Raw genomic sequence first — 14198 nt, forward strand, 5'->3', positions numbered from 1 at the left:
GCCCATGCAGTACTGCCCTTTGAGAGAAATAAATCAAGGAGTATAACTACCAACAAAAAACCCTTAAAAGTATTTAATAAAAAATCTCTTCCTTTGAGGAGAAAGAATAAAAGATGCAAAGAGCTTTGAAATGGATCTTTCCCAGGTTTTTACAGATGCTTTGGGTCGGCCGCATGCAGCCTATTCCCCACTGTTTTTTTAGTATACGATAAGAGGCAGTTATGGTGCCATTTCTAGAGAAAATCTTGTAAATTCTGGTTTTTAGCCTTCTTTTGTTTCATTCTCGCCTCAAAAATATTTGCCTTTGCAGTCTTCCTTTAACTCTAATGACATAATCTATTCGTGGGAAAGTGTGCTGGAATGTACAAAGCATTTAAACTCCAGACTGCTGCTTGCTGGAGTGAGGTTAAGATAAGGTCCCGTGGAAAGTCATTTGAGTGATTAGGGCTGTCCTGTGCTGCCCCTCTGGCAGTGTCCCTGGTTGGCCTTGCCTCTTGGCCTGACTACAGATCTGAGGGTCCATTCAGCCATACTGAACATTTTTAGTAGTAAAGAAATTCGTTGCTTATTAGAGTATGTGAAAACAAAATATACTTGCCCTTTAGGAGCCTCTTGGGGAAACTGACACCATAGCCACTGGGAAATACTGGCTCAGGGTAAAGTAACCCTGTTTTCATTTCCATTTAAGCTGATGTGAAATGTAGCCATCCAATTAAATATGTATGCACCCTGTCACAATGGCACCTCTCGACACTGTCTGTCTGACTTGAAATGTCAGTGTTGACAGGAGAAAGCTCATGGTCAGTGAAATTGCAGGAAACAGAAGCACCTTTGGATATGTCCACCTCACTAGAATTCCTAACATAGGGAAAAATGAAGACAGGCTGAAAATTTACTTGGTTTTTCATTTTTCAATTGCTGCAATGTAGCTAAGGTAAATACCCCAGGAGGCCTAACTTATTCATCAGTGCATTGAAATAGAAAGTAAAGGAGATCTAACATTTTTGAGGGTCTACTATGTGTGAGGCTCTGTGTTGGGTATCTTATAAATTCACTCTCGTGTAATCCTCACTACAACCCTGTGAGATGGATTTTCATATTCCTATTATTCTGGCTTAGAGGAGTTAAGCAATTTGCCTCTGGGGGTGTCATACATCTAGTAAGTAGAGGAGGGAGGGTTGGGTTTCAACACAGGTCTACCTGCCTCTAAAGCTCATGTTATTTTATAACCCCTTAGGGCGTAGTCATTGTGCTAAGATTTTGCATAACTTCTCTGAGATGGAGACTGTCAACTGTCAATCTATCTGTGAGCTTTGCACCGAGAACAACAAATCTGTTTGAAGTAGGATGGGATGAGAAGAAATGACGGAATTAATCTGATTCTCTGCTGTCCTTCAAGGGAGCTCAGAATTCAGAATGACTGGACACAATTTCCCAAGGGGAACATGTTTGTGATGAGTGGGCATTTTCGTGTTCCCTCCTGACCACATCTCTGCTGTTAAGTGAAGAGTAGACTGAGTGTGTTTACTGGTGAGACTTAACAAACTCCATGGTTCCCACTCCTACTTCTGCTCAGAGATCTAGAATACTGGAACATAATTTCCAAAGCTGCCAGTAAGCCTTGGCAGAACATGACTGCTAGGAGGTTGTCCTCAACATGCCCTTCCTGGGCCCCACTGACCAGTACCTGGGTGGCCGCGTATCATAGCTGTGTTTGATCTAGCTTGGGAAGACCAAATCTCTCTTTGTGTTCAGATTCATTAGCGGCACATGGCTATGCTGAGGGGGATTATCTTGGTATTCTATTTTTTTTATTTTGCCAGCTGGGTCAGAACTGAACATCTTTCAGTGGTCTTAGTGATTACATTTTTACATATAGGAAATGCTAATAGTTTATGGGCATAGAACTGGATCTTCATTCATTTCTGAATTTTTTCAAAGCATGGACTCCATTAGGTGTTTTTCATGCCAAATAGAATAATAACAGTTCCTAACCTTAAAGAGTTTAAATGTAATCTTACTGTTGCATGCCTTGAAAGTAAAAAAAATAATAAAATTGAGGTAAAGAGAGAAATTAAAAAATTTCTTAAAACATTTGTAAGGCATATGGAAAAGAGTGTACGTACTACTTTAAAAATAAGTCCAAGATGGCACGATAGAGTAGCTAAGTACCAGATTATAAAAACAAGAGATAACATGGATTCCACAGTTTACCATTCATATGAACTTTGACTAAATATGGACAAGTCATTTATTCTCTATGAGTCTTTGTTTCTTCATGTAACATGAGGATACTAGTAGTTACTATCCTATAAGCTATTACGTGATTTTAGACAGGGCCACTACAGTTACATCCAGGCATGTGGTACCCCATACATCTCCAGGAGGGTCACTCAGATTATGGGGCCTCTTGGAGTATGCAGCATACAACCTGCACAACCATACAAGTTACTTTAGGGTCCACTGAGAAGTAAAGCAACAGGACACAGTAAATTAAGTTGTAAAGTACTTGCTGTTTAAGTGTTCTACAGAATATCTTAGTTGTGAGAGTTAGAAGCCAGAAAATTAAAAACTGAAAAATATAAGCTATCAATAGCTGTTTTTCTCATTTACTAAAAATAATAAAATGTTTTATAGCACAGTGCTGAATAAACAGAAAAAAGATCATTTTCAGGGGAAGGATCTAAGCATCAAAGCAAAACAAAAGGTTGAAAGGAGGAAAAATCATTTCATATCACTTAATGACATAACCTAAGTAAGATAATAAAGTATATACAGTGCCTATGCCCAGCATATAGTGGAGCTTTGTGGTGAATTTTAAAAATGTTCCCTCCCTGCTCAAAACTTCCCATTTATTCTCATTTTCTGGTGTTTTCTATTCATTTTGACTTTTTTTTAGAGTTGATCTCCGTGTAAATAATAATAGTTTCCTGTATTTTATACCAATTTTTAGTTGATACATTCTCTGAGATCCATGCTATTACTTAATCTTCTTGAAAACTTTGTTTGAATTGCCATGTATCATTAGGCTGATTTTACAGGCAAGAAAACTGAAGCTCAGAGAGTCAAGAAATTGGTTAAAACCACACAGTAAGTAAGGGTTAGAAGTCTAGGTTCCTGAATTCAGCTCTAAAGCTCTCTTCTCTCTACCCTCTTGGTGCACAGTCATTAACACCACACTAAGAGAACATGGTGAACAACCAGGATAACCAGTTTTATCTATCAAGTTCTTCCTATGGAATTCAGAAGTCTAAAAGTGTTGTAATTTAAAAATGACACAATTTTCCCCCAACATAAGGTTTTATTTTATTAAAAAGGTTCTACATACAAGATTGGGGGGATGGTAGAAACCAAAACTATCTTCTTCTCCTTCATGCCTTAAAATCCTTAGAGGGAAATAACTCCTATTTGACAGAATCCAAGGGATAAAAGAATATTCAAAACATAGGAAGGACACAGAAAATCATACAATGCCAGGGACTAAAGGACAGCCTAGCGTACCCAATTTTTAAGCTTTTCTGGCCAGGTAGCAACCAGCTGGTACCGGGAACTAGTGGTAGAAGTCAGCAAGCATCAGATACAACCCCCACCAAGACGAGTGGAGAAAGATGAAGGCAAGACTTAATGGGGACAACACCCCCCCACCACCACTCATCGGTATCTAAGAGTTCTCCCTGCAGTTAAAGGAGGATGCTTATTCTATTTATTTGAATCCAATAGGAACAAGAGATGAAAGTCCGTATTTTGAATCTGGGATATAAGCTGGAATGTCCTGGCCCAATATATCCATGGCTTATCCAAGTAAACTGTAAGCTAAAAGACTGTCCAATGACTAGGTGGCCCCTAGTCCAAAAAAAGACTGGGCTCCAAATACTCCTTAAATTTCTTCCCTTTATTTTGGACCTGTTTTTCCATAGAAATAATGTGATATATAACAGTTATACACTTGTGTTAGGCTACTGCAAAATTCAGCACTCCAGAGTATACCTAACGGTTTTTGTTTTTTTGAAATGGATTCTTGCTCTGTCACTCAGGCTGGAGTGCAGTGGTGCGATCTCAGCTCACTGCAACCTCCGCCTCCCGGGTTCAAGCCATTCTTCCGTCTCAGCCTTCTGAGTAGCTGGGATTACAGGTGCCCACCACCACGCCCAGCTAATTTTTGTACTTTTAGTAGGGACAAGATTTCACCATGTTGGCCCGGCTGGTCTTGAACTCCTGACCTCAAGTCATCTGCCCACCTCAGCCTCCCAAAGTGCTGGGATTACAGGTGTGAGCTACCGCGCCTGGCCTACCTAAAGTTTAAAAAGTACTCGCCTGAGGTCTGGGTCTTGGAAGAAGGGATCATAGGAGAGAAAAGACCAAAAAAATACCTTGCTCCTCATCACAGTTCCCACCATAGCCAAAATTATGAAAGAGGAAAAACATTTGTTCTGAGGGCCTCAGTTCTCTTAAGTTTACTTTTGTCACTTCTTACGACAATAACCTCAGATATGTCCTATTCAAGAATAAGCAACACTAAAAAACATCTATCTACCTCCCTCAATAACTTCAATTCTTAATTGTCTCTAGAAGATATTAGGAAGAAAGCAATCTGATTGAACTAACTTGTACTAATGTGTAAATGACTGATTTGTACATTTATTTATGTATACAACCCACAGACATACACACATACACAATTCTGTGTTAGGCACCATTCTAAGTGCTAGAGAAAAGAACAAGGTTTCTCTTCTCATGAAGCTTACATTTTAGTGGACAGAGTTAGAAAATGGTAACATTCAAAAATAAAATCTACAAAGTAATACACATATAAAATAGAGTGAAATAGTACATAAGAATGGGTTGACTACTTCACAGTTGGTGACTATAAAAGGCCTCTTTAAAGATTACATTTAAGACAAGATGTAATTGAAGACAAAGAGTCAGTCTTGTTTAAATGAAGGGGATATGAGACAGCTAGTGCAATACAAAGAAAGGAATGAGCTTGGTGTGTGGATAGAAAAAAAGGCCCACGGGCCCAAAGAACAGCAGGCAAGGAGGAGAACAGAGTGGAAAGATAGGCAGGGGCCAAATCACGTTGGTCTTGGTAAGACAGAGTGATGCCTTTCAGAGTTTATCCTAAGTTAAATAAGAAGCCATTGGAAGATTGTAAGCTGTAGTGTGGCCTGATTTACTGCTTAAAATGATCTCTAGCAGAAGCAGGGAGACGGAGAGAAGGCTACTGCAGAGATCTGGCTGAGAGAGGATGCCTGTGTAGACTAGGATGGTGGTGGTAGAGACACAGCTAGATGGGCTCAATCAAGACACACTTTAAAGGAAAGTCAGCCAGGTGCAGTGGCTCACTCCTATAATTCCAGCACTTTGGAAGGCTGAGGCGGGGGTGGGGGAGATCACCTAAGCTCAAGAGTTTGAGACCAGCCTGACCAATATGATGAAACCCTGTCTCTACTAAAAATACAAAAATTAGCTAGGCATGGTGGCACGCACCTGTAGTCCCTGCTACTCGGGAGGCGAGGCAGGAGAATTGCTTGAACCTGAGAGGCAGAGGTTGCAGTGAGCCAAGATCGTGCCACTGCACTCCAGCCTGGGTGACAGAGCAAGGTTCCATCTCAAAAAAATAAAATAAATAAAATCAAAGGAAAGATCTGCAGGACCTTTGACCATGGTGAGGAGGAAAAAGGAATCAAGGATATCTGGATGGATGATGACTTGTTCTCCTGAGAAAGGCAAGATACAGAAAGAGTAGGATTGGTTAAAGGATAAGGCCACTGGGCAGTAGAAATCAACAATTCTGTTTTAGATATAGTAATTCTGAGCTACAAATTATATGTCTAGCATCAGTACAGGGCAGGCAGCTAGTATATGAATCTAGCACTTAGGGGAAAATTGAGGCTGGGGATATACATTTGGCATTCATTGGCATACAGATGTCATTTATACCATAGAGACCGATGTCAAGGAAGTGAGCATAGACCAAGATGAGAAGAAGGATGGAGACCAGTCTTGGGCTTACTCCAACATTTAAAGGTGGGAAGAGGCTATTTGGGAAGCCTCTTCCTCCAGACAGATAAGTGAAAAATAGTGATTCGGGAAGAGGAGGCCCTTTCTCTATTCACAGGCACGGGTCTTCAAGCTCTTGCCGAAATACCTAACAGTGAGGGTAAGTGAAGACCTTTATGAATCCTTCTCTGCTAGTAGATTATGAGCATTTGCTACTAGCTGGTACAAGGAAGAAGCTTTATCTCACATGAAAACTGATAAGCTTTCCCCCATACATTTTGAATGGTATGGCAAAAACACTTTTGATGAGATACGTAGATATTAAATCCTGCCTTGAGGCAGGAGGACCAACAGGAAAGTTTTCAATGTCCGTCTGGCAATTAGAATCTAAGAATCCAAAAGTCTAACCTAGAAAGAAGCAGCAGAATATCAGACACTAAGAAGGGGCCCTTCTGTTTCAGGAAAAGTGCCAAAACATCAGCCTAGAGAAAACGCTGGGCCCCAGGACCACTGCTGACTAAATAGTAGGCTGTAAGTGAAGGGAATTATTTTTCTTTATTCTTCTGCCTGCAGCAACTGGGCTTTGTCATCTAGAAACAATAGCATCATTTTTCTTAGGAGACACGATATACAATAAAACATCGCTGTGAATCAGCAGGGTTGAAAAAGTCAGAAATACGATGTTCATCCAACAGCCTGTTCAATTTTCAGTTTTTGGAAAAAATGTTTATATAGATATGATTATCTGAGATTACCTCTGAATATATTGTTTGGGGAGCTTGCTGCACAGTTAATATTTAGCAAATTATGGAATTCTCTCAATAACAGAGCAAAGAAATCTGTGTCCCGATGGAAAGCATTTATGGCAGTGTAAGGAAACTGTTTCAACAATGAATGATTCTGCTGTATTTTCCCCAAACAGATTTTCTTACCTCTTGATGTCTCCACCTGGGTTGTAAGTAAGTTTTAAGTGGCAGAACAAGTGACTCCTCCAAACATTAAAGTTTGCTGTAATCCATAATTCATGTTATAGGGAAAAATCAATTTTAATCATAAGGCTGCCACCATTTTCAAGAGTTTCTTAAGAAAGACACAGAGGCCTTTTGGAAGACTGACATTTAGAAAAAGCCAGCTTGAGGGTATTGGATAAGAGGTATTGGGGAATAAGAAACATATTCAGGAACAAGGATTTCAGATAGGAAAAGCATTTTTTAAATCCTTTTGAGAACGAGATGTATTTGGTTGGACAAACTGCTGATTTTGGACAATTGTTATGAGAGACATAATTTTTGCCTTTATGATCATTATTTGCACATATTCTCCTCAGGGACTAAACCCATGACCAACAGTGTGTGCTAACTTGGATACAATGTGATTCAGTGACTTAAACCTTAGGAAAAGTGGACTCCAACATATTTTCCTATAATTACCTCAGATAGAAGCAATGGATAACCACAATGTTTAGTCCTTTGGTTTTATATATAGTCTCTAATCAAAACACCTTAAGAATATTTTAAGTTTTTCTTTCTGCTTGGTAAATTTCTGGTAATTCTGGAAAAAGATGCAAAGAAAAGAACCAATATGGAACTGCTGGAATGTAGTTGGGATTGAGAGGGAGTCTGCTCTCCTCTAAGGATCAAGGGTCAACTGAAAAACCTCAAACAGCCCTGCTTGCTAAGGTGAAAGTAAGAGAACCCTCTAGGTCTCCTAGCTCCTCCATTCCCTCAGTTGGTTACCAGAAGCATGTGGATTCTTTAATCAGAACCCCCAGGCAGGCAGTCAGTTAGTTGCATAACACCATGCCTTATGGCTGACCAGTACAAATCGGAATACTTCATCCATGGTTAATGAATGAAGTGTCCAGATTTATACTGTTCAGATCATCCTAAATTATTCAATATAAACAATCACTGGAAATACAATTTTATTAATTTTTTTCTATGTCCCATATGCTTTACTAGATGCATAATTTGCAGGTATTTTTTCCAATCTTGATCATAATTCTGCATGTTAAGTATGATTATCTCTGTTTTGCAAATGAAGAAACTGAGGCTCAGGGAGGTTAAGTAACTTGGCCATAGTCACTGAGACAATAAATAGCAGCCTGAAGAAGAATAATGAATTTGAGTAGAAAGAAACACATGATTTAAACTGTAGCTGTTTTCAGACTCAAACCAAAAGTCAGGCTTGCCAACTATGGCAAATTTTAGTAGAAAACAAAGTGACTATGTCAGGACTGTGGGAAATATGGAAAGTGGACAGTGAATAGCACCATTAGCACAGCTGTATTTGCTTCTACTCTTGCCTTTTTCCAAGTCTACTGTAACGCTTGTCGTTGGCCTGGTATTTAGTTAAGAACGTGGGTATTGTTGCTCAAAGTAAAGCCTATATATCTGTCAAGATGCTAATTAGTGCTGGAGAGTAGATCCAGAGTTTCAGTTACAATAAGCTCTGGTGTGTACCAGAGTCACTTGTGAGCTTTATAACCCACATTCCTGGGCCCTGTCACTCCTAGATCTTCCATAGGTTGTTGATGGTTTTCAGCCATTTGTATTTCTTAACAAGCTCTCAGGTAATTCTGATCACCACCAAAGTTTGAAAATTATTGCTATCAATGCTGTTTGGGAGGATGATGTCTTACTCAGAAATCTGAGTGAACACAAAAAACTACAGTTGTAGGTCAGAAGAAAAATTCAGCTTGTAAGGAATGCATGAAGGGATGTTCATGAAATATACATTTGGCCTGTCCACTTTTGTCAGGATTACTTTTTTCCTGTCTTGATCAATGTTTACCTTCTCTTTCCTCTTATTAATATTTGGGTCAAGAGAATATCAGGTCTCCAGTAAGTACATTTTCCTAGTTACCTAAATGAATACAGTTTCATAGAGATCACTAAAATGTTACCAAGTATATAAAAGACAGAAATTTGGTTCTTAAAGCTGACTCTATATTTTTGTCTTTTCAAACGTGCTCATTGCAATGGGAAGCTGATCTGAAAATCTATTCATCAAACCAATCTGGTCTCTTACAGGCCATGGAGACCCTCTGGGGATCTGGGAATGCTTTCCTGTCATGGCAATGACACTGACCGGCTTCTGAACCTTGAGAAGGGCCATGACAATGTTCCAGCAGTGACATTGTTTATACCTCTGGGCTCTTGTCCTTCATAGGTCTTGGTTTGTTATCACAGCCCTTGAAATTGTAGGCTTGAAATTGTAGGAAAGAAAGCATCAAGAAGGCAAATGAACTTCTGCTACTGGGGGAATTATACCTGAAAGTAATTTCTACCTGGCACTGATGTTCCAAGTGCGACAAACACGACTGCAGTCACAGAATCTTTCAGGCCAATGGTGCAGCCAAAGTGGGAAGCCAGGTCTCCAATGAAAGCTGTCAGTAGGCCAATCATGAGGATGGAGACAATGAAACATGCCCAGCCATTCCAGTATTCAGTAGGGGGGACGAAGGCAAAGAGGACCTTCCAGAACACAGTCAGAAAGTGCATCACGTAATCGAAACAGGAGGGCAGCTTCTCTTCCCCACATTCGTCGTCATCGTCATCTTCCCCTAGAGAGAACGGAAGGAAGCACATTTCATCACAACCTGTGCTACCGGGTCTTCCTCTCTCTCAATCTCTCCTGTCTAGCCCAGTCATCCCTCAACTCTACGTGGCAGGAGGCCATGAGAGGTGGGTGAAGTTTAGGGTCTTCCAAGAGTTAATCATAACTAACGAATTAATTATCAAGACACTGAAATACCTCTTACTGTGGCTCATTGGTCGATGGCAAAAAAACTTAACCCCTACCCAGTTCTGCTTCCGTGCAATCAACACACCCTTTCTACTTTCACATCTGGTGAGACTTGTCACTCAGAGAAATGAAAATGATTTCTTGCAAAAGGTTGGCAAGCCCTGTGTCAGCCTGAGAAAGAATGCTCTTTTGAAGAAAGACAACTGTAGATGGAGTTCTACCACGGTTCTTTTCTTGCAACTTGAAGTTCAACTCTGGGTTATATAATCACCTACAGGATAATCACAGGGCCGTTAATCGTGGCTCTAAGCTTTGCATATTTCTCCAGCATCATCTCCTGTAACTATTTCAAACTCAAGCCTTGGAATTACTTGCCAAATAATTATATGCCAATAAATGAAATTTATTTGCATTTTTCCAAACCAGATACACTTTCTCCTACTTTTGTTCTTTAGAGCTAAATGTGCTTGGCATATCCTAATTGCTCCACCCTTATCCTTCCTCACCCATCCTTTAAGACTCACTTCCTCTGTGATACACTCTCTGACCTCCCCCGAAACCCATTCTGGGAACTGCTTCTCAGAGGAACCTCCCAACACTTGTAACTCTGGATCAGTGGTCCTCAGAGTGTGCTTCCTGAGCAGGTGGCACAGAGAACATGTTAGAAATTCAAATTATCAGTCCCACTGAATCAGAAATTGGGGGGAGGGAGTGGACAGCAAGCTGGGCTTGAACAAGCCCTCCATGTGACACTGACACATGTCCAAGTTTGAGAACTGCTTTTCTAAATTGTACATGTTCATGTCCCTCTCTTCTCCAGTTGACTGAGAACCCTTCCAGGTCAGGAATTCATGCATCTTTGTATCCCTGGTGTTTGGTACCATCTCCAGCATGTAAAGTAAGGTGGTTAAGTATGTGGTAAATGAAGGAATGCATGCAGAAATTTCTTTATTATTATTATTATTTAAGTTCTAGGGTACATGTGCATAACGTGCAGATTTGTTACATATGTATACTTGTGCCATGTTGGTGTGCTGCACCCAGAAATTTCTATTGACTTTATATAACTATGCAATTACGTAAATATATATATATATATCTCACAATTTTGCCAATTAAGTCATACTATCAACATACAAAGAAATGCACAAAGCGTAATATTTAAAAGAACTAGAAAATCGATAATAGTATCCTAAAATGGAGATTTCACTTATAATGTGAAAGTAATGTCCATTGACATGTTTTAAAATGAGGATATTGAAAGTCATCTTTTCTTGAAGTGGTGGCAAATACATGTGTTATGTGGCCATTTTGGAAAGAAGAACATCTCCTTGAAGTCTTTGTTCACCTGTTCCAACCTTGTCATCAGGGTGCTACTTTACTTGGTCCCACTAGTGCAGCTGGCAGTAGGTGGGGCTGCAATTTTGACCTGAGACGGCCAGCATAGAGCACCTGTGTGTGGTCTTCATGAGACACTCTGTGGTGGGCAAGCCATTGGGTGCAGATGATGATTGAGAAAACCCTCTGAAAGCACAAGAGATTTAAGGGAAAAACACCTCTCAGAAAACATATAAAGAGGAATGTCTGGATTTGTCTTCTGTCATTTTACAGGAAAAGAGAAGAGGCAATGGCCTGCTCTTCCGTGAGCACATGGTTGGAATTATATAAATACACTTTGGGGGTCTGTGAAGAAAGCAGCCTCATCGTTGAGGCTTTAGATAAACTGCTGGGAGAATCCGCTGCGGATGAGTGGAACTGCCTCTGCAGAACTGCCCAGTGAGGAGCTTGAGTTAGGTCAGCTCATCAGAATGTTTGTGAGTGTAAAAGCATTGCCGACCATTCCCTCTGCTGTTCATGCAGTATTTATTATATCAACTTTGCCTGGAAGCAGAAGATCCTTTTTAATAAAAACACCTGGGATGGGCTGCACTGTGCCTCCCCAGAATTCGTATGTTAAAGCTCTAACTGCCAGCACCTCAGAATGTGACCTTATTTGGAAACAGGGCCTTTAAAAAGGTAATTAAGTGAAAATGGAGCCATTAGGGTGAGTTCTAATCCAATATGACTGGTGTCCTTATAATAAGAGGAAATCGGGATGCACGAGAGACACCAGGGATGTGCGTGCACAGAGGAAAGACCATGTGAGTGTTCAGTGAGAAGACAGACATTTACCAGCCAAGGAGATTGGTCTCAGGAGAAACCAAACCTGCCAACACCTTGATCTCGGATTTTCAGTTCCCAGAACTGCCAGAAAAGACATTTCTGTTATTCAAACCACCCAGTCTGTGGTATTTATTACAGCAGCCCTAGAAAACTACAACAGCCCTTCGGAAGCCTCCCTATGTCATGACACAGAAATGTAGGAACAACTACTGAGCGTTTCTATTACCTACTCTTTTTGTTTTTGTTTGTTTCTTTATACATTTCTTCTTTTTTCCTCCTTTTACTTTTCTTCCCACTTCTCTTTTACCCTACGCTTTAGCTCCAGGTAGAACTTCATGTGAGAGAAGAAATTTTCAGGGTTTATTTGAAGGAGGAAGGAAGAAGAAAGCCACATTAATACATTCCCATTCCCAGCCTCTCCTCTTACCCACTCCCCATTCCAACCGGGGCTGGGAAGGGTACCTATACTCAGAAAAGTTGAGAAAAAACACTAGGTTTTCTAGTTGTATTTATTTTGGATCATATCCTTTTTAATTTCTATATTTGTGAACATTTTATAATTTGACAGTGCATATGAATAAAATGCTGTGGAAAACATTTTAATCAATCATTCACAGAAACATGAACTATGCTGCGTTTTCTCCACAGAATTACTTAATTTGGGGCATCTAAATCTCTTAGTTTGGAGATGAGCAAGAAAACACATAATGAAGCTTCTCAGAAGACATGTCACTTGTAACTTGAGAGTAGACATTATATTTGTCTTCAAGATGGAAATAACACCTTTCCCATGAGAGATGTACACAGGAATAATTAGATCATCTTTGTAAAGTGTCTGAGAACATTTCAAGGTAATGATTATCATGGTAGTTATCATTATTTCCCTCCATTTAAGATTGTTACTGTGTTTCTCCAAAATTATTTGTTTAGTCAACATGCTGGGTCCTAAGGTTACATTCTAGGTTTTTAAAAACAAAAATTAATTTTGCCCTCTGAAATTACCTTCATGATCAGTTAATGCAAAATGTGTGTGTGTGTGTGTGTGTGTGTGTGTGTGTGTGACAGAGAGAGAGCGAGTTCTTCCTGTAGGCTTCCAATATCACAAAGAATCTTACATGTTGTAATGCGTAAGTCTGGAATGGGAAGCCCATCTGCTTTTATAACATTTGAAAGGAAAAGTGGCCTCCCATCCTTTTCTCCCAGTGAGATTCTCTGGGATCTCACTGCTCTTTATAAATTTTAATCTCCAACTCAGACATCACTTAAATATTAAAAATGACCACGGACTGCCATGCATGATGCACAACTACCCTGTCTTGGGAAAGGACAAAGAAATATTATGTTCATCCATCACCATCTGGACTACACTTAAAAGTCTGTTCTTTCTTTGGGAAGAGTAGTGAAACATTAAAAAATCCTAGGAGCATCTTTTATGTGACAGCAAAGATGATGGTAGTATGCCTGTTCTGTGGTTGTGGATATTCACCAGCCTAGGGTTCCTGGAGGCTACGTAATTCTTCCAAGTCCCTTCTCTGTGTTAGAAAAGAAAGACACGTTGGTGGGTTTGCTTTTACAGAATATCGAGTAAATTCCTCATATCTCAGAATCTTTCTTTTCAGCTAATGGAAGATAACCTATATTTGATTAATCCTTCCTAGTGCCTTTTAAATGGCTTCCCTGATACACATGGGACTTTTAAAATATAACTACAAAAATAACCAAATCATTAAAAATGCAGATAGTGCACAGGGCGTCAGTTCAGCTATTGATGTAATAGTACTTGCACCGTTCCAGTTCGGAAGCATGAGAGCAACGGCATCATCAGCATGACTGACCGTGAAAGACAAACCCCTGGGCTTGGTACATATCTTTTAAAGTAAACAGGGGTTTCTTTACATCTCTGTCTCTACCTGCTCAGGGCTTGGATTCAGGGAGAGCTCTGAGAACCAGAAAAAGAGACTGCTGGAAGGTAATGGACACTTGGGTCAGAAGGCTTAAGTCTCTATAGTTCTGACAGCTTGTTTTGGGGCAGGACACTTAAATTTCCCGAGCCTCAGTTGCTCACCTGTCAAATGAGTTTCCTAACTCCCACCTTCCAGAGTTGTTGTGGGGACTGGAAGAAGAAATGCTCAAGTCCTTTATAAAATGGTATGCCTCTTTATAGACAAATGTGCCATATTCCATTATTGTTACTTGTCTGAAGGAAGGCAGTAAATCAATACAATGTGAGTATCCTGATTTCACTGAATCTATATTCTGTTCGAATGAGCTATTATCATTCATTTCCC

At 40.0% G+C, this 14198-nt stretch overlaps 1 protein-coding gene across 24 annotated transcripts in view; it reads right to left on the reverse strand.

Moving 5' to 3' along the window:
* Positions 1–14198, reverse strand: part of LOC105464900 (solute carrier family 8 member A1) — a 391740-nt gene that overhangs the window by 17531 nt on the left and 360011 nt on the right. For all 24 annotated transcript variants that reach the window (XM_011713024.3, XM_024787724.2, XM_071076612.1 and 21 more), the window contains one exon: positions 9290–9565. In XM_011713024.3, the coding sequence (XP_011711326.1) occupies positions 9290–9565 (276 nt within the window). The remainder of the gene's footprint in view (positions 1–9289; positions 9566–14198) is intronic.

Source organism: Macaca nemestrina, chromosome 13 (assembly GCF_043159975.1).
Source record: "Macaca nemestrina isolate mMacNem1 chromosome 13, mMacNem.hap1, whole genome shotgun sequence".
Classification (NCBI taxonomy): Eukaryota; Metazoa; Chordata; class Mammalia; order Primates; family Cercopithecidae; genus Macaca; species Macaca nemestrina.